This window comes from Caretta caretta, chromosome 11 (genome assembly GCF_965140235.1).
Source record: "Caretta caretta isolate rCarCar2 chromosome 11, rCarCar1.hap1, whole genome shotgun sequence".
NCBI classification, from domain to species: Eukaryota; Metazoa; Chordata; order Testudines; family Cheloniidae; genus Caretta; species Caretta caretta.
In genome coordinates this window covers 32,499,788-32,526,308 of record NC_134216.1, presented here as the reverse complement: position 1 = coordinate 32,526,308, position 26,521 = coordinate 32,499,788, and the positions used below count along the sequence as shown (strand labels likewise).

Here is a 26,521-nt window from a genome sequence, read left to right as displayed (position 1 = left end):
ACACATTTACTTCCCTACAGTAACTGTGGTTCTTCGAGATGATGTAATCTGTGAGGATTCCACTGTAAGTACACATCACCTCATATGCACAAGATCAGTTTCTTTCTGCTAGAAGTATCCATCAGGCCTGCCCATGAACCCTGAGTCTCCTCATGCTCTGGCACGAAGGGCAGACCCTTCTTCAGTTCTCTTCAAAGCTTGGGCAGCTAAGGACTGCAAAAAGCAGGGACAGAGGGCAGGTTCTGGGATATGCACTGACTATCACATCTCAAAGAACTACAGATACTGAAGGGTAAATAACCTTATTTTCTTCTTTGAGTAGGTTTCAGTGTGGATTCCACTGTCCGTGACTGGCAGTCAGTCTGGATGGTGGGTATGAGGAGTATCAGCTGTGTTAATCAAACAGAGATTGAAGTGCTGCTCCTCCAAACTTGGTATCTGTCCTAGCTGCCAGGTCAAGTCCGTAATGTTAACGAAGGGTGGCTGCTTTACAAACTTCTGAAACTGGCACATTTCTGAAACTGGCACATTTCTGAATCAGGCCGATGAGGTCACCTGTGCACCTCAACACTGTGAGATGAGAGAAAACAGAACATGACTGAACTGGTGGATGGTATGCTGGTATTGCAGCTAGGTAGACTTTCAGTCCAAGATGCTTAGGATTAGCCCTTCAACCAGATTCACATTGTTTTGGAGTTGCCCACATATGAAAAACCTTTCCCATTTTGCAGAGTGGAAGCCATCCTTCTCTGCTTAATAATTCCTTGTACTTGTCTGGAGCACTCAGTCAGTGATGGTCATCCAGCCAGCATCCAGGCCAGGCCGTCAGATGCAAGAACTGTGGGTCTGGATATAGTATCTGACCCTGACTCTCAGACACTATATCTGTGCAGGCAGGCAGGGAGGCAAATGGGAGGTTGGCTAGACATTACGTAGGCTGACAGCCAGAGTTCTCTCAGCAAATAAGGGGCTAGTATGACAACAATAGCTCTGTACCTTCTGATTTGCATATTACCTGAGAATCAGGAGAATCTGTGGGAAGGTGTGGAGGAGGTCTCAAGACCACTGAAAAAGAAAGGTGTCCGGTGAAGATCCTAGTCTCATACCGTCCTAGATCAAAAGGCTTTACATTTGGGGAACAGGCTGGCGGTCGGGATTCCCCATTTCCAGAATACTGGGTCCAGGATGGATTTCTGCCATGACTGCTCATAGTTAGTTACCATGTTCCTGCTCATAAAGTCTGCAAGATCATTTTTGACCCTTGTTAGATGAAAGGCCAGTGTGGTCACAACATGATGGTGACACCATTCCCTGAACTCTATGACTTCCAGGCAGGTGGGGGACAAACAAACACCTCCTTGTTTATTGACATAATGCACTGCTGACATATTGTCTGTCAGGTTTGTACTACAGTTCCACAGAACAAGAAGGAATGCCTGATGGCTCTCAGGTCTAGGACATTCATGAGCAGCTTTGGATCATCAGAGGACCTGGCATTTGGAGGCAACTCTGATGGGCACCAAAACTGCCCCTTATACATCTGTAATAAGCACTTCTGTCAGGGAAGGGACATGGAGGACACTAGCTTTCTCACATTTAAAGGTTCTAGACATCAGGTAAGTTTTTACCAGACCTGGAGTAGTATTGTGAATTATTTGTTCACACTGTGTTTGGCTAGGCATTACACCAGCTTTAGCCAGCATTGTTATGGATATAAGTGGGGTCAAGTTGGTACAGGACAACATGTGTCCTAGTAACCCTAGGCACATGCAAATCATTGTGGACAGTCTTGTCCGTACAAATGGGACGGTAGGTATCAATCCATCTTCCACCAGCCCCTCTATGCTCATGCTCACCATGAGTCAAGTAGAGCTCCTATGAATTCTATAATCAGGGATGGTATTAGAGATGATTTCTTGTAGTTTGCTAGAAACCTACACTGAAAGAACAGGGAAGTCTACTTGATCTAGGGCTATCTTGGTCTTCCCATGAGATCTGCTCCAGAACAGCCAGTTATCCAGGTACAGGTAGACATGTACTCCCTCTTCCATTTAGGTACACCACAACCACTGCTGTGGATGTGATGAATATTCTCCATGCTGTGGAAAGTCCAAAGGGCAGAACCCAATATTGGTAAACTCTTCTATCAGGAGAGTCCCTCAAAAGAGATGTGGACAGGGAATGGGATATAGTGAGAATTTGATGGTCTAAGCATCCATTTGTCAGTGGAGATGGCTGACCATGTCTGGAGGAATGAGGCAAGGCAGCTTCTACTACAGGCGCTCATATGACGGATTTTGATACAGCTATTGACTGAGCTATCAAATTTGCTGCTATGTGGATAGAACTGTATGCATGGCTGGAGTTGAAGAGGATTGACATCCTCTATCATATCTCATTTCCTTTTTTGACTGACAGTCCAGCTGCCTGTGGTATGAAGGTGTCTTCTGTCTCTGCTGATGTTGCTGTTGAGGGCAGTACATTTTGCAGTACACTAGAGGTCTGTAGTTTCCCAGGGACTACAGGTTGCCTTAAAGTTCTTGAGTGTGGAAGGCACTTCCTGTTTTCTTACTAAATAATTCTGAACCCTCAAATGGAAAACCTTTGATTGTGGCTTGCACTTGGCAAGGAATGCCCAAGCCGGGAGCCAGAATGCTCTCTTCATGGTCACAGTGGTGGCCATGGGCCTAGCCACACTATCAGCTGTATCCATTGTAGGCACATCTTTGCCACTAGTGTCCTTCTTTTACAATGTCCTTACGGTCTTGTCCAGTCTCATATGGGAGTTTGTTGACAAATGGCATCACTCTGCCCCATGTTAGAAAATCATATTTGGCGAGTAGAGCTCGGCAATTAGCCACTCATAGCGGGAGATAGGCAGAGCAGGAAGACTTTCTCCCGAACTGACATTTTGGATCTTCCTCCTTTGGTGCATTCTTGCTAGTGTGTGATTTCTTTTGGATGGCAGAGATTACTAGAGATCTGGAGTTGGAGTGTGAGTAAATGTATTTGAACCTGGAAGGTGACATCTGACCTCTTCTCAATACATTTTGCCAGTGGTGGTATAGTGGCCACAAAGCTCTGGCTGGAACTCGTAATCCCTCATTGATAGGGAGAGGGGCTCTGGCAAGATTCACAGACCACAGAACTTCCAATCATTTGTGAGATTGTTCAGATTTAACGCAAGTCTCAATTTCCAGTGTGTCTGTAATCCATTGCAGGAACTCTTGGAACACACTGAAACCATCCAGAGTCAGGATCGGTGCTGAGGCAATTGCCTTGTCCAGTGATAAGGAGGAGATGTCTTTAGGGGGCAACACTGGGCACTGGTAAGTTATGCCTGTGGGTCCCACTCCTCCTGGTATTCTGGTATCTGTGGTCTTGCCAATAATGCTATGGTAGAGGGATATCTTCTCTTTCTAAAAGAGGAGAATGTTTCATCAAGACTTGGGAAGCCTCCAGCAACCCCAGAAGGGGGTAGCATCCTATATTGATACAGATGGTTGACAGGCTCCTGGCTGGGCCACTGCCAGTCTCGTGGTGGTGGAGTTCAGAAGAATTCCTCTGGTCTTCTGGTGGTACTTGGGGACTATATGGGGAATGACACCCTGATCGATGCTGGTAAGGCGCTGTGCCCCAAGGATGGTGACGAGGAGCATATCTCCTCTATAGGTGATGCTAATGGGTGTGGTTCCCATGGTGCTGGTGTTGGTACCAATGGACACCCTGGTGCTGATGGCAGTTCCACACTTATTCACTCAGTGCAGTTTTCAGTACTGGGTCCAATACCAAAAGAGTCTGCTGCATCAGTTTGCTCTTTTTAACTCATCTTTGGATAATGGAAAAGTCATGCAAATTCATTAGGATTCTTTGTCACTGCACAGTCTAAGACTGAAATTTTCATTCCGCAGGAGGTCTAACTGAGTGAATAGGATGAAGCTAATGAGCAAGCATAGCAGAAAACTGGAAAGTTATGCTCTGTAATCACAGCAGTCTACTGGAAAAAATCTCGACTCCCTCCCTCTGTAGACTTTAACAGAAAGACCCTGCACAATATAATATTCAGAAGTAATGTAATCCTTCACTTAACAGTGGTGCCTTCATTGTTTCAAAATTAATGTACTAATGATTTTCAAGGCATTTTAAATGCTCAGTCAGACTATGCACATCAAGACTGTGCTTTCTGTCGGCTTCAAATGCATTACTGAATTTCACAATGCAACTGAATCATTTAATCTAGTTATAATAAATAAGAAAAATATAATCCTAAAAGACAAAAAAACCTCCCATCCAGTACCTTGCTGACAAATTCGGAGTTCTTGATAATGTTCACTATGCCATATACTAGTGTATTTTTCAAATGTCAGTTCCAACTTACTGCACTTTGTTGGACATCCTTTCTGGAATAGGGCCACATTACACTTCCTTTAAAAATCAACTGAAGAATGGATCCCAGTGTTTTTCCAGTGCAGCCCCACTTATTTGCTGCTTCAAATTTAAAAACACAGCAAAACATGATACTCTTATCACAGGTTATCACTGTAAATTATTGAGCAATAGAGTGGTGATACTGTTGTATCTTTAAGCTCAGACCAGCACCGCTAATATATTCTGCACCAGAGCACTGTCACTGGAAATCCCAGTGGTTACAGAAGTAACTTCCCACTCACTGCAAAAAATGTTTCCCTAGAGAAAAAGGCTCAGAAAACTTCAGTTAAAACTTTAAACTAAGACCCGCCAATATCAGTCAGCAATTTTTATTTCACATCTCAAACTACAGCTCCTTTTTTTTTTTTTTAAACTGTGGAATGCTGACTATATTCAACTCCCAGTCAAGCATAATACTTTTCCCCTCCATAAATCATTAACTCCTGGCAAGGCCTGGTTATGTTAGGGGGGCTCCTTCAGTCTACATCTTCTGGATTTTATAAACTTTAATTTTCATTTGTTTTAACTGAGTTTACTGTCATTATATTTGTTTCCCTTGCCAGTTCTGGAAAGTTTGTATCACACTAATTGTCAATGGGTTTACACAGGTATAAGTGAGGGGAAAATATGGCATTGCAACTGGAATTTAGTTAATTCTAGCAACAATACTCGAACCATAACTTAATCTACCTCACCTCTTCCAGAGCTGTATTGAAGGTGCATTGCCAACAGACAGTAGTTAAAAAAAACACTGAAGTAAACCCCCCCACCAGAAACAATTTAAAATAGTAATGGTACATTTACAAACCCAGTAAATAAGTGCATATCCGGATTAAAAAGCCCACAGAGTAGAAGAAAATCATATTCCTATGGATGGCACTATATACTATAAGTGTCTCAACAATAACATCCATGTTCAAACTTGAAAAAAATTTAAAGTAATAAACATGTACTCAATTCACTGCAGAGTAATTGCCTTTTTCCTACAAAGAAATATCTTACTAGCAATGTTGTAACTTTAATACAAAACCTCATTTTGTACAATTAGATCACGAAAAATTCCTCCTCCTCTAGTTCAGTGCTTCCTTACCTGCAACAGAGTTGGGACGAGGCATTATTAAAGAGCTAGAACTTGGTGTATAAGAAACAGGCCCATCTCCAGTACACACTTCCACTTTAGACAAACTCTCTGCAGACCCAACTGTCTCCTCTTCTGCAACCGGTGAACAATTATCTGCCCTTCGATCATGAATAATTCCTTGGTGTACACCAGCCCTGAGACTCCCATCCTTACTCCATTCCAAACTGGATCCGCTGCGATCATCATTTTCAGATGAACTTGTTATGGTTGCTGAAGAAACAAAAATCCTAAAAACTTAGGGAGGATGAAGTACCACAATGGCACTTCAGTGGCATGACACATTTACTATTCAAATGGCATTTTAGTTTACACAGGTAACATCCAAGTAAATTCCATACAATGTATTCTGTTCAATTAGAAGAATGCTCCTTGTCCATGAAAACAAACTGCTCAATTCCTCCTACAGGGGGCTGTAATATTTTGGTCTAATTTTGGTTGCTGGGTTTAGAGTGCTGAATGGTGTCGGCGGCCTGTGATACACAGGAAGTCAGGATAATCTGGTGGTCTCTTCTGGCCTTAAACTCTATGGCTACAGGAAAAGAGAAAGTCTGATAAAACAGATAATGAAAAGGCAGTTTGGAAACTCCTTTAAATCCATGTAATGTGTGGGAGATAATTTATCCAGTTCTTTTCAATGAGGGAACAAACTACCCTTTAAAGAATAAATCTCAAATTCCTTTGAATATTAAATTTAATAATGTAACAAACTACTACAAGTATTTTTATAAACAAGAAATTTTGATCAACTAATAAAATCTAATAGAAAAACATAAAACAATAAAGCATTTTAAAAGTAAGAATCAAGAATTTAAATAAATTCTTGATAAGTCACTTTTCCAAATATATACTTTTTACAAAAGGGTCACTTTTCAACTCCAGAGTAGGCTGGGACAGTTCTACCAAAGTCACCATTCTGTACTTTCTGAATAACAGTGAAACTTTAGGACAGGACAGATTCCTGACCTGCTTTCTGTAAATCCAAGATGGAAAGCTAAAATGCTGACCTAGCTAAGTGTGCCAAAATATTCAGACAGTTCCTCCCACATTTGTTTCCATATGTCTGTTTGCAAAATAATAAGTTTTTGAGAATACCATGTGAATTTAGGTATATATACAACTTTCCTAGGCATGCTGCAATCTATAGCAAAGCACACATAAAACTGCATGCTGGGGATTTAGCATAGCTCTTTCACAGTCTAACAACACAGAATATGTCATAGTGAAGTATGTGTGAAATCAAAATGAAAAGGGACAATCCTTATGTTAGAGTTAGAGGAAATTCAGAATAATTATGCTCTAGCTCCTGTCCTTTGCTTCTAGATTAGTGTGGGGGGCTGTCTTTCCAGCTCTATCAGCTGTGGTTCTCATTTTGCCTTTGATAATCTGGATACCTCCAAAGCCCTTAAAAAACTCTGGCCTAACGCTTTTTATTCTTCCTCACCCATTGCACTAATAGTTCCAATTTTCAGTATTTATACATTTATGAACAAACAAAAAGGATGACCAAAAGATATCTCATATTCTGAGATTTATTGTTGTTGGGTAGGAATTTGGGGGCAGGGAGAATCAAGAAGTATTCCTATTTTAAAAAGGTCGTTGTGACTCCTAACCTTTTTTTTTTTTTTTTTTAAAACAGAAAAACATTAGAGCTGAATTACAAACGAAGTATATTTCATTTTCTTTAGTTTTTACTGTCCCTCGTCTAGCAAAATATTTCAGCACATGTTGAAGTTTAAACCTGTGAGTAGCCCTGTTGACTTAAGTGGAGCTACTCGCATGCTTAAAGTTAAAAATATGCTTAAGTACATAAGGGCCTAAACTGACAGCAGAGAGGAGTTCTCCAACCTCCATCTCTAATAACATAATCTTCACATTAGGTTAGCATTTCAATCTAAAGTGCTGTAAAGCAAAAAGAAAAATCTTAAAATATCAATTTGATACGGTAATTCGTTAAGCAAAAGAAAAAACTAATTATGACACGTTGGTCCTGTAGTGCAGGGGTCAGCAACATTTCAGAAGTGGTGTGCCGAGTCTCCATTTATTCACTCTAATTTAAGGTTTCACGTGCCAGTAATACATTTTAATGTTTTTAGAAGGTCTCTTTCTATAAATCTATAATATATAACTAAACTATTGTTTGTGTAAAGTAAATAAGGTTTTTAAATGTTTAAGAAGCTTCATTTAAAAATTAAATTAAAATGCAGAGCCCCCCGGACCAGCGGCCAGGACCCGGGCAGTGTAAGTGCCACTGAAAATCAACTCACATGCCACCTTTGGCGCACGTGCCATAGGTTGTCTACCCCTGCTCTAGTGCTTAAGCACTCGGTCTTGCTGCAAGCAGGTTCATAATCTGAGTGATATGTAGGATTTTGGACCAGATGTAAGATTGGTACAACACTTGGTGTATTCTGGCACACGTAGCGTGGCCAACATTGTAGCTTCCAAACTTGGGTCAACAGAAAGCAGATTAAGAATCTATCCCGGGGTGGGCAAACTTTTTGGCCTGAGGGCCACACCTGGGTACGGAAATTGTATGACGGGCCATGAATGTTCATGAAATTGGAGGTTGGGGTGCGGGGGGGGGTGAGGGCTCCGGCTGGGGGCCAGAAATGAGAAGCTCAGGGTGTGGGAGGGGGCTCCGGGCTGGTGCAGGGGGTTGGGGAGTGAGGGCTCCAGCTGGGGGTGTGGGCTCTGGGGTGCAGGAGGGCAGGAACGAGGGGTTCGGAGGGTGGAAGGGGTTCGGACGGCGGCCAATGGGAGCTGCAGGGGCGGCGCTTAGGGAGAGGGCAGTGTACAGATCCCGCTGTCTGCCCCTACGCATAGGAGCCGGAGAGGGGGACATGCTGCTGTTTCCGGGAGCCACGCAGAGCCACAGCACACATGGAGCGGGGCAAGCCCTGGACCCCACTCCCCGGCAGGAGCTTGAGGGCCAGATTAAAAAGTCTGAAGGAGCGGATGCGGCGGGCCATAGTTTGCCCACCCCGATCTATCCTATCCTAAGGCACCTCTGCTTATCAGAGATTACAGAATGAGTGACAACAACAAAAACAAAAAACCCAAACAGTAATAACATAATCTGCTCCCATTCACAGAAGACAAGGTGTTTAATACAGTGGTTTTGATGTATACCAAACTTTAAAGTTTGAAATATATCTTTCCCATGGCTAGCTTTATAACAATTCCACAGATTATAACTTTGCTGTCTACAAACATACAATAGCAAACTGCACCACCCACTTCCTTTTCTAATCAATTTTTGTTCAGTAAACAAGCCACCTGACAATCCACTACAAGTATGAAGAAAACAGCTGCTGTTTCAATATGCTTATTATGAAGTAACAATGAAGGCTCTCAACTCAAGATATCAGAAGGAATATTTCCCTAATCATCTTTTTAAAATCCTGGTGTAAAGAATGTTGATGTATCTGTAAATGAAATTTAGATTAAAACATCCCAAAATATTTGGCTTACCAATTTCAGAAACATTTCAATCTGTACAGAATGCATTTAACACCAAGGATTAATTATAATTTTGTGCTGTTTTTTCAATTAAAGCAATGCAAAACAGGAAAGCAACAACAAATAATTTCCCATACAAAATAGACTTTTATGGCATGAAGGTATACCATAGACCAGTGATCACCAACCAGTAGATCGCGATCAACTGGTCGATTCTGGAGCCTCTGACAGTCGATCGTGATCTCCAGCTGCTAAAAGTCCATCTCTGCACACTGCTCCTGCCTTCAAGCACCACTCCCACAGCTCCCATTGGCTGGGAACAGGGGACTGCAGCCAATGGGAACTGCGGGGGCAGTGCTTGCAGGCAGGAGCAGCATGCAGGAGTCACATGCTCCCCACCCCAGGGGCTGCTGTGGCATGCTGGCAACTTTAGGGAGCAGCATGGGGCTGGGGCAGACAGGGAGCCTGCCTTAGCCCCGCTCTACTGCCAACTGGGAGCTGCCCAAGGTAAGCACACACTCCAACCCCCAGACTTGAGCCCCCTCCCAGAGCCAGCACCCCATACTTTCTCCAGCACCCCAACACTCTGCCCCAGCCTGGAGACCACTCCTGCCCCCCAACTCCCTCCCAGAGCCCGCAACCATCTCGTAAGGTAGATTCACCATTTCTCTGATCATTCTAGTCGCCCTTCTCTGCACTTGTTCCAGCTTGAATTCCTCTCTCTTAAACATGGGAGATTGGAATTGCACATAATAATAAGGTCTCACCAGTGCCTTGCATAATGGTAATATTTCCCCTATCTCTACTGAAAATACCTCACCCAATGTGTCCTAGGATTGCATTAGCCTTTTGCAGTCACATCACATTGGCAACTTCTGTGACAAATCCTGCATCTTGGCGGGGGTTAGACAAGATGACCCTTGCAGTACTTTTTAACCCTTGAGTTCTATGATTCTATGTGATTAACCAAGGTTTTTCTCCTCATCTGTCTCTTCCAACTGACAGATTCCCCAGCTTGTACCAAAAATTCTTGTTGAGAGTCCCTAAGTGGATGACCATGCATTTCGCACTATTAAATTTCATCCCATTTCTATTTACTCCTGGGGGAATTCTGCACCATTGCACATCTCAAGAATTCATGCGTCCCACAGATTTTTTTTCATCTAGTCTCTGCATCCTCCATTGGGGATAAATGAGATTAAAGAGTCAGATTTAAGCATCAGTGTAAGACTAAAACTGGCACTGTCTCCCCTCATCCAAGAGAGTGGGAGGTAACAGCAGGTAAGAGAGAGGTGATTCCTCAGAATAAGTAACCCAGGAGGCTCACAGAGCCTCTATGGACTGAGCAACTACAGAAGCAAGTGCACTTAGGTCAATCTCAAAGGGCTTGTCTACACAGTGTGTTGGTGCACATCAGCTGGGGTGTAAATTCTAGTGTACACCAATACATCATGCACTGTCTGTATGGACCCTGCTGGCATACAGTAAAAGTTTCCTAGTGCACACTGATGTAGTCAAGCAGTACTGCATGCAACACGCTGGTGTGCACTAATGCGCTGTGCAGACAAGCCCTAAGATTATGTACAGGTGTGCTGATTACCAAACTAAACTACTAGCTTATTCACCCATGCATTTGGGGGCTTATAAAGTTTGTTATTTCAGCCATGTTTATAAAATCAACACATTTAAAAATAATTAGTTCTGCTTTAGATAAAAATATTAGATGATGTTAACAATTCATGCTGTGTATAAAGTAAATCAGTCTCTCTAGAGGTGATAATTAAGTCAACACAGCTAAGTTGACCTAACTACATCGCACAGGGGGTGAAACTCTTCCCAGCCCTGAGAGATGGAGCTAGGTTGTCCTAAGTTTCAGGTGTTAACCAGGCTTGAGTATTACATTTAAAGGAATTTATAAGTGACATTTTAAAAAAGGACTTTATTTAAAGAAATACCAACAATCTGGCATAATAATTATGGACTGTCAAGGCTAAGGCTTTTATAAAGCATTCAGTAATCCTCATCACATTTCTGTATGACACAGTTACTGCATTTTTATTCTTGAGTCTGAACAACTTGGCCCTTTCTGAAATATTATAAATGAAGATTCCCCTTGGATTCAAAAAATAACGCCAGGGAAGAGTTCCACTCAAGCCTTCCATACTGAAAGGATAGCATTTTTCCAGGAAAGCTTATGTTTTGGCGAGTAGCCCAGGCTTTTCTCCTATTTAGCTCACTGCTAAAGATGAAAACCTGCCTCAACCTCCATTATGTCAAACTCAATGGAAGCAGAGACGATGTCAGTAAAGCATTAGAAGACTAAAAGAAGCCTGAGCTAGCGGGAGGGGAGGGAAGCTTTCCCATCAAAGGGCCTGCTGGTCCAGAATAACCAAGTGGGAATGGAAATACAATGGAAGCCTTCTTAAGTAGCATGGAAGAACAAGCTATTTTCATGGTTGGGTGAACTGTGCCGAAAACCTTACAAAAGATATACTTGCTAAACTCTATTCAAAATGCACATTTAATGCTATTAACAAATCTGAATGCACAACTATACACATTTTTTATACAAAACTAAAATAAAGTTTATTTATCAGAGGTGTGTGTCCCCCTCCCTCCCCCCTTCACTTCTGGAAAATACCCCTCCACACAGATTCATAGGCTGGTAACAGTGACTAAGAATTTTTTAAAGCAGTAATTTACACTCCCGATTTTTCTGCCTATCTCATCTATGGAGCAGGTCTGGGCCACACAGACCTTAAACAGTCTCCAAATGTATTCCCAAGGAATTTCTTTTCCATGGATTTGGGAGAAGATGTGAGAGATGGAAGGCTATATTTTAAATCAATCATTAAGCTCAGTAGAATATGTCCATCATGAACTATAGCAAATCATTTTTATGAGGGTCTCGGGGTCAGAAACCACACACAGACACAATTTCAAGACACTATACAATACTGCCCTTCCTATGTCTGCTCCAGTTTCCTTCTGCACTCCTTCCAACCGGATCATTCCTAGTCTCTTTTCATGCTGCCACTAAATTCAAACACTGCTTTTCCCCTCCACCACCACCCCTCAAACCCATATTCAATTATTCAACAAGACCCCTCTCATCACTGGAGCGAACGAAAAAGTACCTAGTTTGAGTTAATGTTTATATTATACACAACATTGAGCACATATGGTATTGTAAGTGCTCAACGATATAAAAATAAAGCTGCATACATATAGTATGCACATAGACTACAACTGGATTGCAGAGCTGTATATACGAAATACTGCAAGACTTACAAGCAAGAAAGGAGAACCCCATTTTTCCAGCAAATAACTGTAAAGCCACAACAATAAACAGAAAAAAAAATGATGTAGGTTAGGGTATAATTAAGATAATTTTGACAGTATACATTTTAATTATAGTGGAGTCCATAAGAGACTTAAATAGAACTCTATAATGCCTCTTTAAAACGTTTATAGGAAGTGGTGTCAAAACTTCCATTTGAGGTGTGTTCCCTAACCCCACTGAAGAAGAGACAATTGCTTTAATGAAATGAGTTATAACTGGAAGAGGCTCCTTTTAAAAGAAAGGAAATTATGCCAAGGTATGAAACGTGAGTTGAGAGGGGGAAACCCCATCTCACTTGCCAGAGTGAGCAGTTGTCTGGTTTTCTAAAATCTAGACTTTTTGGTTATTTCCAAGGGGGGGAAAGTAAGAGCTCATGCCGGCACAAAATTAGGATAATTTAAGTCCATTGTTAGGGCCAAATTTTGCCCTCAAATGAATGTCACTTATTAACTTAAATAGCTCTTAAATTATTAGTGAATTAATATGGCGCATAGCCCTTAAACAATTGGCAAAATCAATTTTTTTTCAATAAAATACATCTAAAATGTTGAGCATTCAGTGAGCAGTGCAATCATTTATTTAAAAACCCTAGACAAGTGAAAATTTCAAATAAAAATGACTAACTTTTTAACAACTGGATATAGTTATTTACCACTATCTTACAGAAGCTATAAAAATTTTCAGACTTTGGCAAGGAGTATCTACCAGAAGAGCCCAAGACTTGATCTACACTTAACAGTTTTACCTGTCAAGCTTTTTCAAGTTGGAAGCGTGGGGTTTTTTTGTTTTTAAACCAAAATAGTTACACCAGCATAAAGATGCCTAATACTGGTGTAGCTTACATCATTTCCTGAATTAGTTATATTGCTATAAGCACTTTTATATTGACAAAACTTTTATATTGACCCTCAGCTCTGCTAATGACTTGATGTATGACCTTAGGCTAGTGACAACCTCTCTGACTCAGTTTAACAGATAGGTAACAGGGTAAAGTACTTACCTACTTTACCTCACAGGCATATCCTAAAGCTTAATCAATTAAACTTCTGGCTAACAGTGACCTCTACTAACATGTTAGAGTTTTCAGTTGTGAAAACTATATATAATTTTCTAAATAAACATATAATTTTCTAAAGAGAAAAGTAAAAAACATCCACTTAATGTTTACAATAAGTAATATTTAAGAGTCACAATGGAGTTTCCCTCTTATCAGCTGCAGATGCTGGGTTTTGAGAAATTGTGAGCCCCAAGATTTATTTTAAAATTGACCTATCTCCAAGGTAGAAGAAGCCACAATGCTAAAAAAGTCAGAGAAAGGGAGAATACAATTATTAATGTATTCTTTTCCTTCTTCTAACTTACGTGACAGCAAATAGAAAAAAGAAAAGGAGTACTTGTGGCACCTTAGAGACTAACAAATTTATTAGAGCATAAGCTTTCGTGAGCTACAGCTCACTAGCTCACAAAAGCTTATGCTCTAATAAATTTGTTAGTCTCTAAGGTGCCACAAGTACTCCTTTTCTTTTTACGGATACATACTAACACGGCTGCTATTCTGAAACCAGCAAATAGAAAATCTCTCTTCCAAGATATGGATGTCACTTGACACATGATAAGGGACTGGAGGACAATTTTGTTAACTATCTTATGACAACATGTTCTCAGGAAGACTATCTGTTTCTGAGATAACCACACTAAAATAGATTACTAAGGCATGATTACTAAGTTTTATTCCTCCATTTTGCAATGAAATGCTAAAATAGCTGAACGGTCAAACTGCAAAGTGAAATGTGCTATAGAAGAGCGTATTATCACCATCACTAGATCCCAGAGTGGAAATCAGCAAAAACTTCATAATGGTAGAAAGAGGGAATGCATTTATCTGAAATCCTTTCCATCAGCAAAAGATGGTGAATGTAGCCCTCTTTACTACACTGCATGTCACTGACTCTCTGACTAACTGTAGATCTTGTAATACTTACGTTATTTGCTTGAACTGATAGGACTCAGAGGCCTCTTCAATACATTTTTTCAAAATTTCTTACACACCTTAGCATTAGTCTCCTCCATATAGTTAAAAACTTATCTGGCTTACCCAGTTGACTGGGTTAAGAGGACAGGCATCCATTCATCCTCTGGAATCTTATGGATCCCACACAGTCTCTCAAAGGTGGACAGGAACTGCTCAATGCAGTCAGTCTCTTGATAAATTGAGCAGGCTTTTTCCCACTCCCTGCTGTTGAGAGGGGATGTACTCACAGTCTGAGGCTGCTTCTTTTGTTGCTTCATGGCATGCACTTTGTTCTCAGCTACTAGCTGCTCCATGTGTCTTTGGTGGGCTTCCATATCAATTTCAGCGTCAGCTTTGCGTCTTTGGTAGGCTCTCTCCTCAGCTTCCTCCATTTCTTTTGTGTCTTTGATCCAGAGTTCCCTCATCCTTATTTCATGCTCACGTTCTTTCTTGGCTTCCAGGTGCCTCAGCCAAACCAGTTTTGTTGCAGCGGTCTCTGTGGCATCTAGAGTATAGGGATGCTCAGACCCTGCTCTCTGGTCAAAGTCAGTGAGCAAAGCTCTCAGTTCCTGGTCTGAGTCTCTTTTTATGGGATGTTCCCCTATTTTTACACATTTTTAAAAGGTCTTTTGTGTCAAGACCCTCATATGATTCTGATCCACTCATTGTAACTAAACTTTAACCCTTTAAATTTGACATTGAGAGTTTTAACTTTTAACAGTGTTGGGTTACGATCTTTAAGGTTAACTGACCTATGGTATGTGAATTCTGTAACGACTAGACCAATCTGTCATGCTGTCTGGAGTGGCTCATGACTGTGAGTGCCTACCTCAGGGCAGGCTGTCAGAAAACAGGGCAGACATCCCAAACTGGTGGTGTGTTCTAGAATTAGATTTCACCAAGCCAATAACAAATGTGAACTTCTCGATCATTATACCAGTTTTATCATGGAGTTACAGACAGTCTGCTTAGACTCTCTAGTCTATCTTGCCACCCGGACAAACTAGACTCTGTGATAAAAGGTCACTTAAACCAAAAATCACACCACATCAGGTTGCTCCCAGTCCCAAGAATCCAGTCACTTACCCCAGATCAATTGGCACTCTAGATCTTACTCCAAAGACAACACTGGTAGCCAATTCTATAGTAAACTAAAGGTTTATTAGCTAATAAAAGTAAGTAGCATTATTGAGAGGTTAAAGCAGGTAAAACATATGCACAGGTGAATCACAGTTTGTAATTCCAAATGGTGGCAGTGATGTAATAAACTACCAGTTTCTCAAAAGTCTCTTCAGGGTTCCCAGATTGTCTCTGGGGATCTCTGCTTTGCATCCGGTACACTTCTCTCTAAGAGTCCAAACAGTCCAGAGATGAAGGATCTTTCCCTAAATCCATATTTATAGCTTCTTCTCACAGAAAACAAGCTGACAGGGCCACTACCCACGTGGGCTTTTCCTTTGATGACGGAGAGTGAGGATGCATTTTTGAGTCTTCAACTACCCGACCACTTGCTTTGAAATTAGCAATTTTCTGTTAAAGTTCTTCATTTGCATTCCCCAACACTTCTTTCTTGTTTGATGCTTTGTTTGATAGGTTATTAAGTTACAGGGGTATACACATTGTAGATGTTTGCTACTACATTATAACAGGATACAGATAAATGAAAACAATGCAAGTAACATCCCACTAGTTTTCATGAAGTTTAAACGCCAAATACACTCCTATAAATTTAACAATCACTTTGAAGAACGTATACACAAGTGAATTAGCATGGCACCTGGTCTGCCAGCATCACACCTTCGTTATAATAAAATGTTCTAATCTCTATATACAGAGATTACTAAAAATGTTTAGTGCCTTACACAAGTCAATTAAGAAGCTGCCATCTTGACAACTGACTGATTTTAAGTAGAACTGAAAGGTCACTTTTCCAGTTAGAAGGCATTGGAACACAGAAAGCGTCGTAGCTTCAAGTTAAGGGGATATTTTATGTTTGTTTTCTTATTGTAGGTAAAGTTAGCAGTCATGATAGAAATTAATAATTTTTAAAAGGGCTTAATTAGTTAATGAGTTAACACGTGGTTTAACTACTAACTAACATAACAAACAAACCCCACTTTTACAACAGCTTTGAAGTTGGCTCAATTCAAGTTTTGTTTAACACGAAAGATGATCTTTCCATTTTACTCGGGACCCTGCTGGGAAGTAACACTAACATAGCAGCCTGCACTCAGGGATTCACCAGCCAGTTCTCTAAATGGAGGTACTGAAATAATGACAAATATTTTGCACGACTGTTTGCATTATGTGTTTCTGTCAAGCATCAGTAGGCTCAGTGCTAAATAAGTAGGGCCCTATCAAATTCATGGCCATGAAAAACGTGTCACAGACCATGAAATCTGGTCTTGTGTGCGCTTTTACCCTATACTATACCGATTTCATGGGGGAGACCAGCGTTTCTCAAATTGCGAGTCCTGACCCAAAAGGGAGTTGCGGGGGATGGGGTGGTCATATGGGGGAGGGGTCATATGGTTATTTGGGAGGTGGGGGGGGTGGACGTATTGCCACCCTTAGTTCTGCGCTGCCTTCAGAGCTGGAGCATGGAAGCTGCTGAGAGCTTAGTTCTGCAGGCAGCAGCACACAAGTAAGGGTGGCAATACAATACCATACCATGCCATCCTCACTTCTGTGCTGCTGCTGGCTCTACCTTCAGAGCTAGGCTCCTGGCCAGCAGCCTCCGCTCTCCAGTTTTCCAGCTCTGAAGGCAGCACCACCGCCTGCAGCAGTAAGGGTAGCAGTAGTGCAATCCCCCCTACAATAACCTTGCGACTCTCCCACAACTCCTTTTTGGGTCAGGACCCCTACAATTGCAACACTGTGAAATTTCAGATTTAAACAGCCGAAATCATGAAATTTACTATTTTTAAAATTCTATGACCCTGAAATTGACCAAAATGGACCATGAATTTGGTAGGGCTCTATATACAAGACAGAAAAATAAGACTAAGCTCTTCAGGACAGAGGACAGAAAGAGAAGGTGGAATACACAAAGGCCCAGAGCTTTGAATTTTCCCTTCAGACACATATTCTTATTTAAATATTAAGGTATCTAGCAATGGTAAAGAAATTAATCCTTGACTTTTACTGTGAAGGCAGCTTTCACTAGAGAGATGTTCCTTCCCTGCTGAGACTAACTGTGGGGCCTCTACTTTCCCTCCTGCCCAAAGTTATCGATTTTGTGGAGAATCACCAGAATTTCACTTGTCCCTTGTCACCCTGTTTAAATCCTCCTTCCATACCCATTAACATTGGAAAAACCTGCATTGTTTTTAATTAGCATGATCTGACTGTGCTCATGAACAGTACAGCAGCACTTCCCTGTATCAGCAATACTAAATACTTTTTGGTTGGAAGCTAACAGACTGGTTTCAAACAACTGTGGGCATCACCATGGCAAAACACTAATGTGCAGAAGAAGCACATGCCAAGTAGACAAGGGAAGGGTAGAAGTGGAGGCAGTTATTAGAAAACAGAGAAAACTGAAGAGAAAACCAACAAGAGTGATAAAGAAAAAGAAATAAGGGGTATTAGAAACATGAACAGGAAAAGGTGAAAATGCACACCTGAAACGACAATGCTGTTAGAGAAAGAGCAGCACTTTTAAATCCTCTCAAGCATAGAAAAGCATACTCAAACTATTAAGTAGAATTAGACAGGAGAACATCTTGTGGTCTGGTCCTTCTAGCTATATATAAACACTAAACAACAAGAGAAGATATCCATTAAGTTTTTACATTACTAAGAATTCGGTTGCTTACCTATAATTCCACTGTCCTTGCTTTCCAGTGTGGAGCTAGGGCTGCTAATGGTCCCACAGGGACTACTTTTATTAGCTGCTGTTTTGCCAATACAGCTATTCAGAGTTGAGCAGGGACTATCAGTGCTGGGTGACGTAGTGCTGCTTGTTAGTGTAGAGCAGGGGCTGACTCCTTGACTGGTTACTGTGCACTACAACATGAATGAAACAAACAATTACTGCACAGAAGACAGCACATCATTTCTTGAACGTTAGAATTACTGAGATGAAATAGAAGGATGACAAAACCTGAAGAACCCATTTTTGTGCAGAACTTTGATTTCTACATTTTATTCTCAGTGATTTGGCAGATTCAGAGACACGTTCCTGAAATACCCTTTCAAAAGTAATGATTTTGAAGAAATAAAGGAGAAACACATTGTTCAAGGAAACATTTGCTGCTAGGCAGATTTCCTTTCTTTTAGACATTTTGCTGAAAACAAATGATTTATTCATTCTCTCCATTTAAACTCTGGGATCGTTGTCTTGCTCACACTTAACCACCATTGAAACCTAAGTTGATGCTATAAGATTTAGGAGGCCTGGGATAAGCATAAAGACTGAGATCACCCAATAGCCACCAGTCAATACCATGACATTCTTGCAGAGAGATAGGACATCAGCCGCGCATTCCTCTCCCCTCACTGCTTCCAAACACAGACATCACAAAGCAGAAGTGAAACAGGGCTCAACAGGGGGTGGGGCGTTGGGGGGAGAATGTGTGCCCATCACAAGATCTGCTATTTTAACCTTTACTAACATTTTCCCCTAACAAATCATTCTAAAATTGACTGTATAAGCCAATTATTTATAAAAAAAATCTCACTGCCCTTTATTCTTAGGGGAAGGAGGTGAGATCATTTCACAATTAAAAAGTCTCTACAGTTCTGATTCATCTACAAGTTCCATGACATTCCTTTCTATGAATACAGTCAAAAGTGCTTTGTTAAATATCAAATGACTGCAATTAACTCTTAGGAAAATGGTTCTTATCTCAGAGTTAGAATGAGAGTTAAGGTATTTTCTTTTATCATACCATGGTTTCATTTTTTTCTTCTACAATTATGTGTCCAGAGGTTGGGATCCCTTCTCCCAGTAAAAATCCCAATCTTGTCATTAGTTCTTGTGCTGCAGGTGAACAGTTTGATTCTTTATCAGGCTTTCCTTCTGTACCAAAATAAAAGATTGAACTTTGATGAAGAATGACAGTATTATACCTGGAAACTGTTGCTAGAGGTAAAAAAATAAATAAAAAATTAAAAGACTGCAATCAAATCTCAACACTGATTTTTCTATCTGCAAGATTTTAGTTAACTGAATGTAATAGGTGCAGCAGACAAACATCTTACTTTTTTGTCTAATAAGCTTTAAAAAGGTAGATTTCTCTTATGTTCATTTGCATTTTTATCCAACTTGTCAGATATGTTCAGTAATCGATAACCTTGTGTTAGCCACAACTAGTTGAGAGCATTTTGAACACACCAGTTCATGTCTACTGTCTAACGTGTTTGACACTGTGTTAGTGTAAACAGGATAAAATTCAACATCATTTCCAAGTATAGTTAAACCTTGTGTTTGTGAAGGTTCATGTAAGACTATGACTCCACTCCAGTAATTTTTAATAGCAGTATTCTGGAAAGTTATGTGTATAAAAACAGAGGTTACTAATTAAACCTTTTGCAGTCCCAACTACAGATATAACAACAAAAACAACATATTTTTGTGCTTTCTTATTGCATTCAGTACATAAGTTTCTCGACCTTATGACTGCAAAGAAAACTTTTAAAATAATTTAATTTAATCGGTGTCTTCCCAAGTTTGCAGATGGACTGAAGCAATAAGCTCTAATACAGGTAACTTTCATCTAAACAGGGTGTAAATGCCAAAATCTAAAAATGCCATTTTTAAAATGTCCAAATTGTTAATTATTTCATTGTTGATAAGGAAAAATATCTAGCTGATGTGCTAATCACACATCCTCAAACCACCTCCCCATGTCTTCTCATCTGTTATCAGCACTGTCACCAGCCAACTACAAAAACTCCCCTCCTCAAACCAACATTGTACACAATATAGTTCTCTATTGCCAATTCAAAAAACTGTGGCATCCAACCACTTAGGTGCAAAAACTCAATTTATCAAGGATTGAGAGAGTTAATGATCCAGGCTACTGCTCAAATGCATTAGCGGAAGGTAACCTGTTCCAAATCCAATCAGGAGCTCTAAACAGAGACCAGGTCAGGGGCACACATGCAGTGGTGGAGGCTAAGATTTTCTCTGGCTTCTTCCATCATGAAGACAAAGAACTAACCAACTAAACCGCTTGGATTATGGCAGTCTGCTTGTTCTGGATTACGCGCAGTCAGAGGGTCCCAGCAGTTCCATGTTGCAATATCTTCTTATCTTTCTTTGGAGAGAAGATTTGATCAAATCAGAGGACGGGGCCTCCACCCTCAATCTTCCAACAATACTGTCAGAGGAGGACTGTGTAAAAACTCAGACTTCTTTAGCAGAGTTTCTCAGTGTACTTGGCTGGCTCTAAGTAAGCATCATTATACCCAAGTTTACAGATGGAAAAAACAGATAAAGAGTAAGTGACTTGCACATACTAATAGAGTAAGGATCTCTTCCTAGCTGGTGAAGCACACTAGGGAGGATCTGGAGACAGTTAAAGGATTCTTATAAGAAGTCAGGCTGCCCTCTGCACTTAAACTTACGGAGGACGATCAGATGCTCAAAGACGTTCACCATGAATGCACAAATACATCAATTTATGCAAACATAAATCACAACACCTGTTTATTTGACAGTTTTTGAAGCCAAAATGTATTATTTTAAATTTAAACTGTGTTATATTGCCATCTCTCGAGACAGGAAGAAGTTGCTGAGCTGCACTTCAAAGTCCTGGTGCACTGACCGACTGATGTATCCAAAATGAGGCCAGAAATAAAAGATAAGCCTCATCTCTGAGCCTTGTACATTACCAAAAAGAAGAAATGGATTATTTCGTACCAGACCTACTTTGTCATCATCTTCCTCTAGTTTCACACTATCAATTGCACCTCAATGTGCTCTTTGAGAAGAGTGCACACACTTCTCAAAATTGCAGTATTAGACATACCTGACATTCAGTGGCATTTGCAGGGAAAAAGCACAAAATTAGTTTTGATTTCCAGCTTCAAAAAGATGCACAAGTCAAAACACCCAACAACATTAAGTACAGCTCGGCAGTTTGCCCAGAAGGCAATAACTAAATTTTACTTTGTTTGTCTTGAGCTGCATTGAACCATCCAGTCCCACAACAGCTGTACTTTACAAGTTTAACATCCTTCAACTGATTACACATCTGTTTGTTTCTAATTTATACATTTCTTGTAATTGTTTCAGTTCATCTGAAGCTTCATGAAGAATTATCTAAGTATTTTAAAAGTATTTAATTCTCCCCTAATGATATTGGGAAGAGGATATCTGTAAGGTGAACAACATTAGGGTACCATTTTTCTGTAACTAAGATAACAGCAAGAGTTGTCATCACACATTCTTTGGATTTCCACACGTATGTGTTTCTTATTATGATTTGAATGCAAAATGTAGACTTTTTTTCAATTTCATTTTGATTCTATATGCAGCTGGAGTATAAGCAGTGCTTTCCTCTCAAATTTATAGCTGTTGAATATTATACAGTCAGTAATGATATTTCTGACAGGAAAGCCAAGTTTCAATTAAAAAGGTAAATGAACTTTAACCATGCCAATTAACAGAAGGCATTAGGTGGACACTGTCAAGCTATTTTCAGTATTACAACCCTGAAATGCGTAAACCTCAACAAATCCATTCTGAAGATGAGGATTTTGCTTTTCATAGTCACTATTACTTTGTGGTGCCTCCCTAAATTTGAGAGAAAAAGTAGTAGTTGTTTTTTTAAAGGGGGAGCAGTTTTTGTCCCTTTCCCAACAAACATGTGCCCATAATTCACCACACATGACCACAACAACTGACAGCCTTCTTATCTGCTTAGAGAAGCCAGGAATTGAAATCTTTGAGTTTCTGTTAGGGCTGGTTGAAAATTTTACATTAAAAAAATGTTTGTTTTTAAACAGAAATCTGGGGGGTTGGTTACACAAATTTATTCATGAAAAGCGTCTGCTTTCTGTAGAAATGTTTGATATTTTGTTTTAAAAAATCCAAAGGCTCAAAATGCAAAAAAATTTTGGCCAAAACATTTTGGTTTTTGATAATTCACCAAAAAGTTGACATTTTTCATGAAAAACAGTTTTGTTTTAAGTTTTCTGGGGGGACGAGGGCCCTTTTTTGAATATCTAGTTTCTAGAGAACCTAGGACCTCTGGCATATCTAAAAGCTGCACAGGTAAATTACATCTGCATTGTTGGGTCCATGGTAGGACTTCTGTTCTTCACCCTTCCCAGATTTTACAAAAATCTTTTGGGGGTATTTTTCTGAGTGTTTGATTTTGGTTTCTTTTAATACAAAGCCCTGTATTTATTGTGGTAAGAGCTTTATCTTAAAGGAAAATCTTGCAGTTTGCCCTAAAAGTAGCCAAAATACTCTCATCTTATCATTCTAGATAAAGCCCCTTTATCCCTCTAACTTCAGCTCTCACACCTTTGTGCTTGATTCTGAAGCTGCATCATTCCTGTTTTCTTGGGACAACAGATGGAGATGAGCTTGCTCAGGCAGTTGTGTCCTGGCCATTAGATAGCTAACAAAAGATATCAGGATCAGGGCCTTGAATTGGCAAGAAAAGTGTGCTGATCCCCAAAGATGTGAATTGCTGTAATTCAGTCTGGGGTGACAACTGCACAGATCTCTTTTACTAGATCCTCATCTCAGAAAAAAGGACTTAAAGAATTGATACTGTTGCTATCTGTCATACAAAATTAGCAAACAGCCCAGCTGAACCCTGAGGCTGTGCCCCACATTGGATTTCAGGCCAGTGAGGTCTTGTATGAAATACATTGTTTCTATGTGGGACAACAAGATTAACATCAAGAATACCCTAAATACATTTATGTGTATGTTGCCAAGAAGCCGAACCTGGGATTTCCAATGGTAAATTGCAGGCTAATAGTTCGTCTAGGAAACTGTCAGGAATCTTCACCTAGAGGCCTGTAAACCATTAGGAGCCCTAAATTCTTCTTCTTTCACTTCACACCCGTGTGAATACATACAAATGGATTTTGTTTCTGGGGATGTTTGCTGCCTAGGAGATTGTAAGGGGACAGAACTACTATCCCATCCCATTCTCCTTCCCTTTTGGCTTCTTCTGAAATCCTTCTTGGTTTTTGTTGCATTTATTAACCTGTGTAAACAGAGCTGGTGCTGGCATTAAACCAGGTCTTTGCAAAAGATGTCAGGTGTCTTGTCCAAAATCAGTTCATGGATGGTGCTGGTTGTTTTTTTTTTTTTTTTGTAGTCGATCTTGCATTCACCAAAAGGAACTCAAGACAGTTATATTCTGCTAATTTGCATGTTGTAATTACAGATGAGGTGCTGATAGGAATTGGGTTTATAAAACTGAGTACAAGACTTCAGCTGTGGTGTGGCCTTGTTGGTCCTGTTTAGCAATTACAACTGAGATTTGGGACAGTGCAGGTTTTTGGGATCCAGGTCCCTTAAAACTCCTGCAGTTGCTGTTCTCCAAGAACAGAAAACAGCAGCGCTATTTAGCATTTATGGTCAAGAACTCTGCTGGGAGATCTGCGAAAGAGCCAAAAAAGAGCTGGCATAAAAGTGTACCTGAGTAGTAAATTGATGTACATAAGTTGGTGGATGTGGACGTGCATGAATGCACACACACAATTTTAAATGAGTGTCTGCCAACAAAGGAGAGGTGCCCTGGGGATGCTCCCTGGGTTTGGTCACTAACCACTTTGGAAGATACGGTTGTGAAAATGTCATAGCTAGGTGAAAGCCCTTAGAAGAGACAGGAGCAGAATGGGCCCTGCCATTGCCCACCAGGGGTGGAGCTAATGGTGGTCAGGGACAACTCCTATATAAACAGTATGTGGCAAATTAATCTTCCAAGTTACCTCTTGATATGTCAAGACAGCAACTCTATTGAATACAGTATGTGACAGCTCATAACCTGGAACATAACTAATTGGCCATTATGTCAATGTATTTACAAGTAAATCTCAATACAACATATATAAGTTGCTATAATTTAAGTTTGCAAAAATCCCTTTAACCATCAGTTATTTTAAGCAAAGTTCTACTAGGAAAAATGACTATGTTAAAAAGAATTGTTCTCTGTGTGTATTCAGTCTCATATTTGCCGCTGCTTTAGTGACAAACAGAAGTTAGCCCTGGGAGGGTGAGTCAAAAGCTATTTTTTTTGTTCTTCAAATAGAATTGAAAGCCATGGTGTAGAAGAACAGGTTTTTGCCTCCAGAACTTTTGCAATAGGTGTTGATGACTGACAGGAAAGAAGCCAGCCTGCAGATTAAATTTTCAGCTCTGGTAGTTGGAATAGCCATTTCTCTGAGAGAAACATGTAACCTCCAAATACTTTTAAAATCATTTTACAGAGTAGAACCACACTTCAACAAAAAGAAGAAATGGTTCTCTTGTTAATCAACTTCTTCATTCTGCTTTTCCACTTGTGTTAAACCCATATTTATTATTATATCTGTTCCAATTATTTCTACCTTTGTCAGATTTAGATACTTGGCTTACAAAACCAAATTGATTAACCCCACAGAAACTTCAAAGACACCATATAGATTTCAAAATGCATTGGTGTCATAAATGTAAAGGGAAGGGTAAACCCCTTTAAAATCCCTCCTGGCCAGAGGAAAAATCCTCTCACCTGTAAAGGGTTAAGAAGCTAAAGGTAACCTCGCTGGCACCTGACCAAAATGACCAATGAGGAGACAAGATACTTTCAAAAGCTGGGAGGAGGGAGAGAAACAAAGGGTCTCTGTCTGTTGGTATGCTGCTTTGCCGGGGATAGAACAGGAATGGAGTCTTAGAACTTTTAGTCAGTAATCTAGCTAGGTATGCGTTAGATTATGATTTCTTTAAATGGCTGAGAAAAGAATTGTGCTGAATAGAATGACTATTTCTGTCTGTGTGTCTTTTTTGTAACTTAAGGTTTTGCCTAGAGGGATTCTCTATGTTTTGAATCTAATTACCCTGTAAGGTACCTACCATCCTGATTTTACAGAGGTGATTTCTTTACTTCTATTTACTTCTATTTCTATTAAAAGTCTTCTTGTAAGAAAACTGAATGCTTTTTCATTGTTCTCAGATCCAAGGGTTTGTGTCTGTGGTCACCTATGCAAATTGGTGAGGATTTTTACCAAACCTTTCCCAGGAAGTGGGGTGCAAGGGTTGGGAGGATTTTGGGGGGAAAGACATGTCCAAACTACGTTTCCCAGTAAACCCAGTTAGAGTTTGGTGGTGGCAGTGGTTATTCCAAGGACAAAGGATAAAATTAATTTGTACCTTGGGGAAGTTTTAACCTAAGCTGGTAAAAGTAAGCTTAGGAGGTTTTCATGCAGGTCCTCACATCTGTACCCTAGAGTTCAGAGTGGGGGAGAAACCTTGACAATTGGCTATTATCAATTGTCATTTAATGTTTAATTGTGTTGGATCACAACTAATCCACATTTACACTGATTCCTTTTTGTTAAATTTCCATTGGCCTTACAGCAAGTGCTCTCAGAGCCTTAATTCTTCCCCAGAACAATTGGAACAGTGACAGAGCATCTAATAATGAGCTTTTGGTTCCTTCGCTTTCTGTGATTCATGATTATTTTAAAAAATAGTATTTTGTTCCAGGCTTGCGGTCAAGCGGTAGTGAAATTTGCTGCTATACCTCAGAAGAGAGAGAGTCTAAACTCCTCAACCCAGCAAATACTGCTCAGTCATAGACGGTGGGGAGCTTAGCATTAATCTTTAGTAAGGTTTCTGTCTAACGCTCAGAGAATGTGGCTCTACTCTGCTAGATGGAGGGTCACTGTTAGATGTGGCACTTGAAATGAGGGAGAATAATGTATTCTATGCATCTATTAACAGAGCTGGTAAGGAAGGGCAAGGTGTTCCCAGACTATCTGTGTTATACCAAATAGGATATATGCTGGTCAATAAATCAGATGGCTTGATGACTGATCACATTAGTTGATCAAAAAGAAAAAGAAAAACCTGAAACCAAAAGCCAATTTACTGAGATGTCCTGCCCATTAAAAAGGTCTCCAATTTTTCCATTCTTAACTATAAGTAAAATATAACAATGCAGATTTTGCTGGTGCATTTAAATTG

At 40.2% G+C, this 26,521-nt stretch overlaps 1 protein-coding gene across 1 annotated transcript in view; it reads right to left on the bottom strand.

Moving 5' to 3' along the window:
- TANC1 (tetratricopeptide repeat, ankyrin repeat and coiled-coil containing 1) overlaps positions 1-26,521 on the bottom strand; it is a 212,861-nt gene that overhangs the window by 74,902 nt on the left and 111,438 nt on the right. Inside the window, 3 exon segments of the mRNA XM_048869537.2 lie at positions 5,519-5,779; positions 18,201-18,390; positions 19,275-19,405. Coding sequence (XP_048725494.2) covers positions 5,519-5,779; positions 18,201-18,390; positions 19,275-19,405 — 582 coding nt within the window.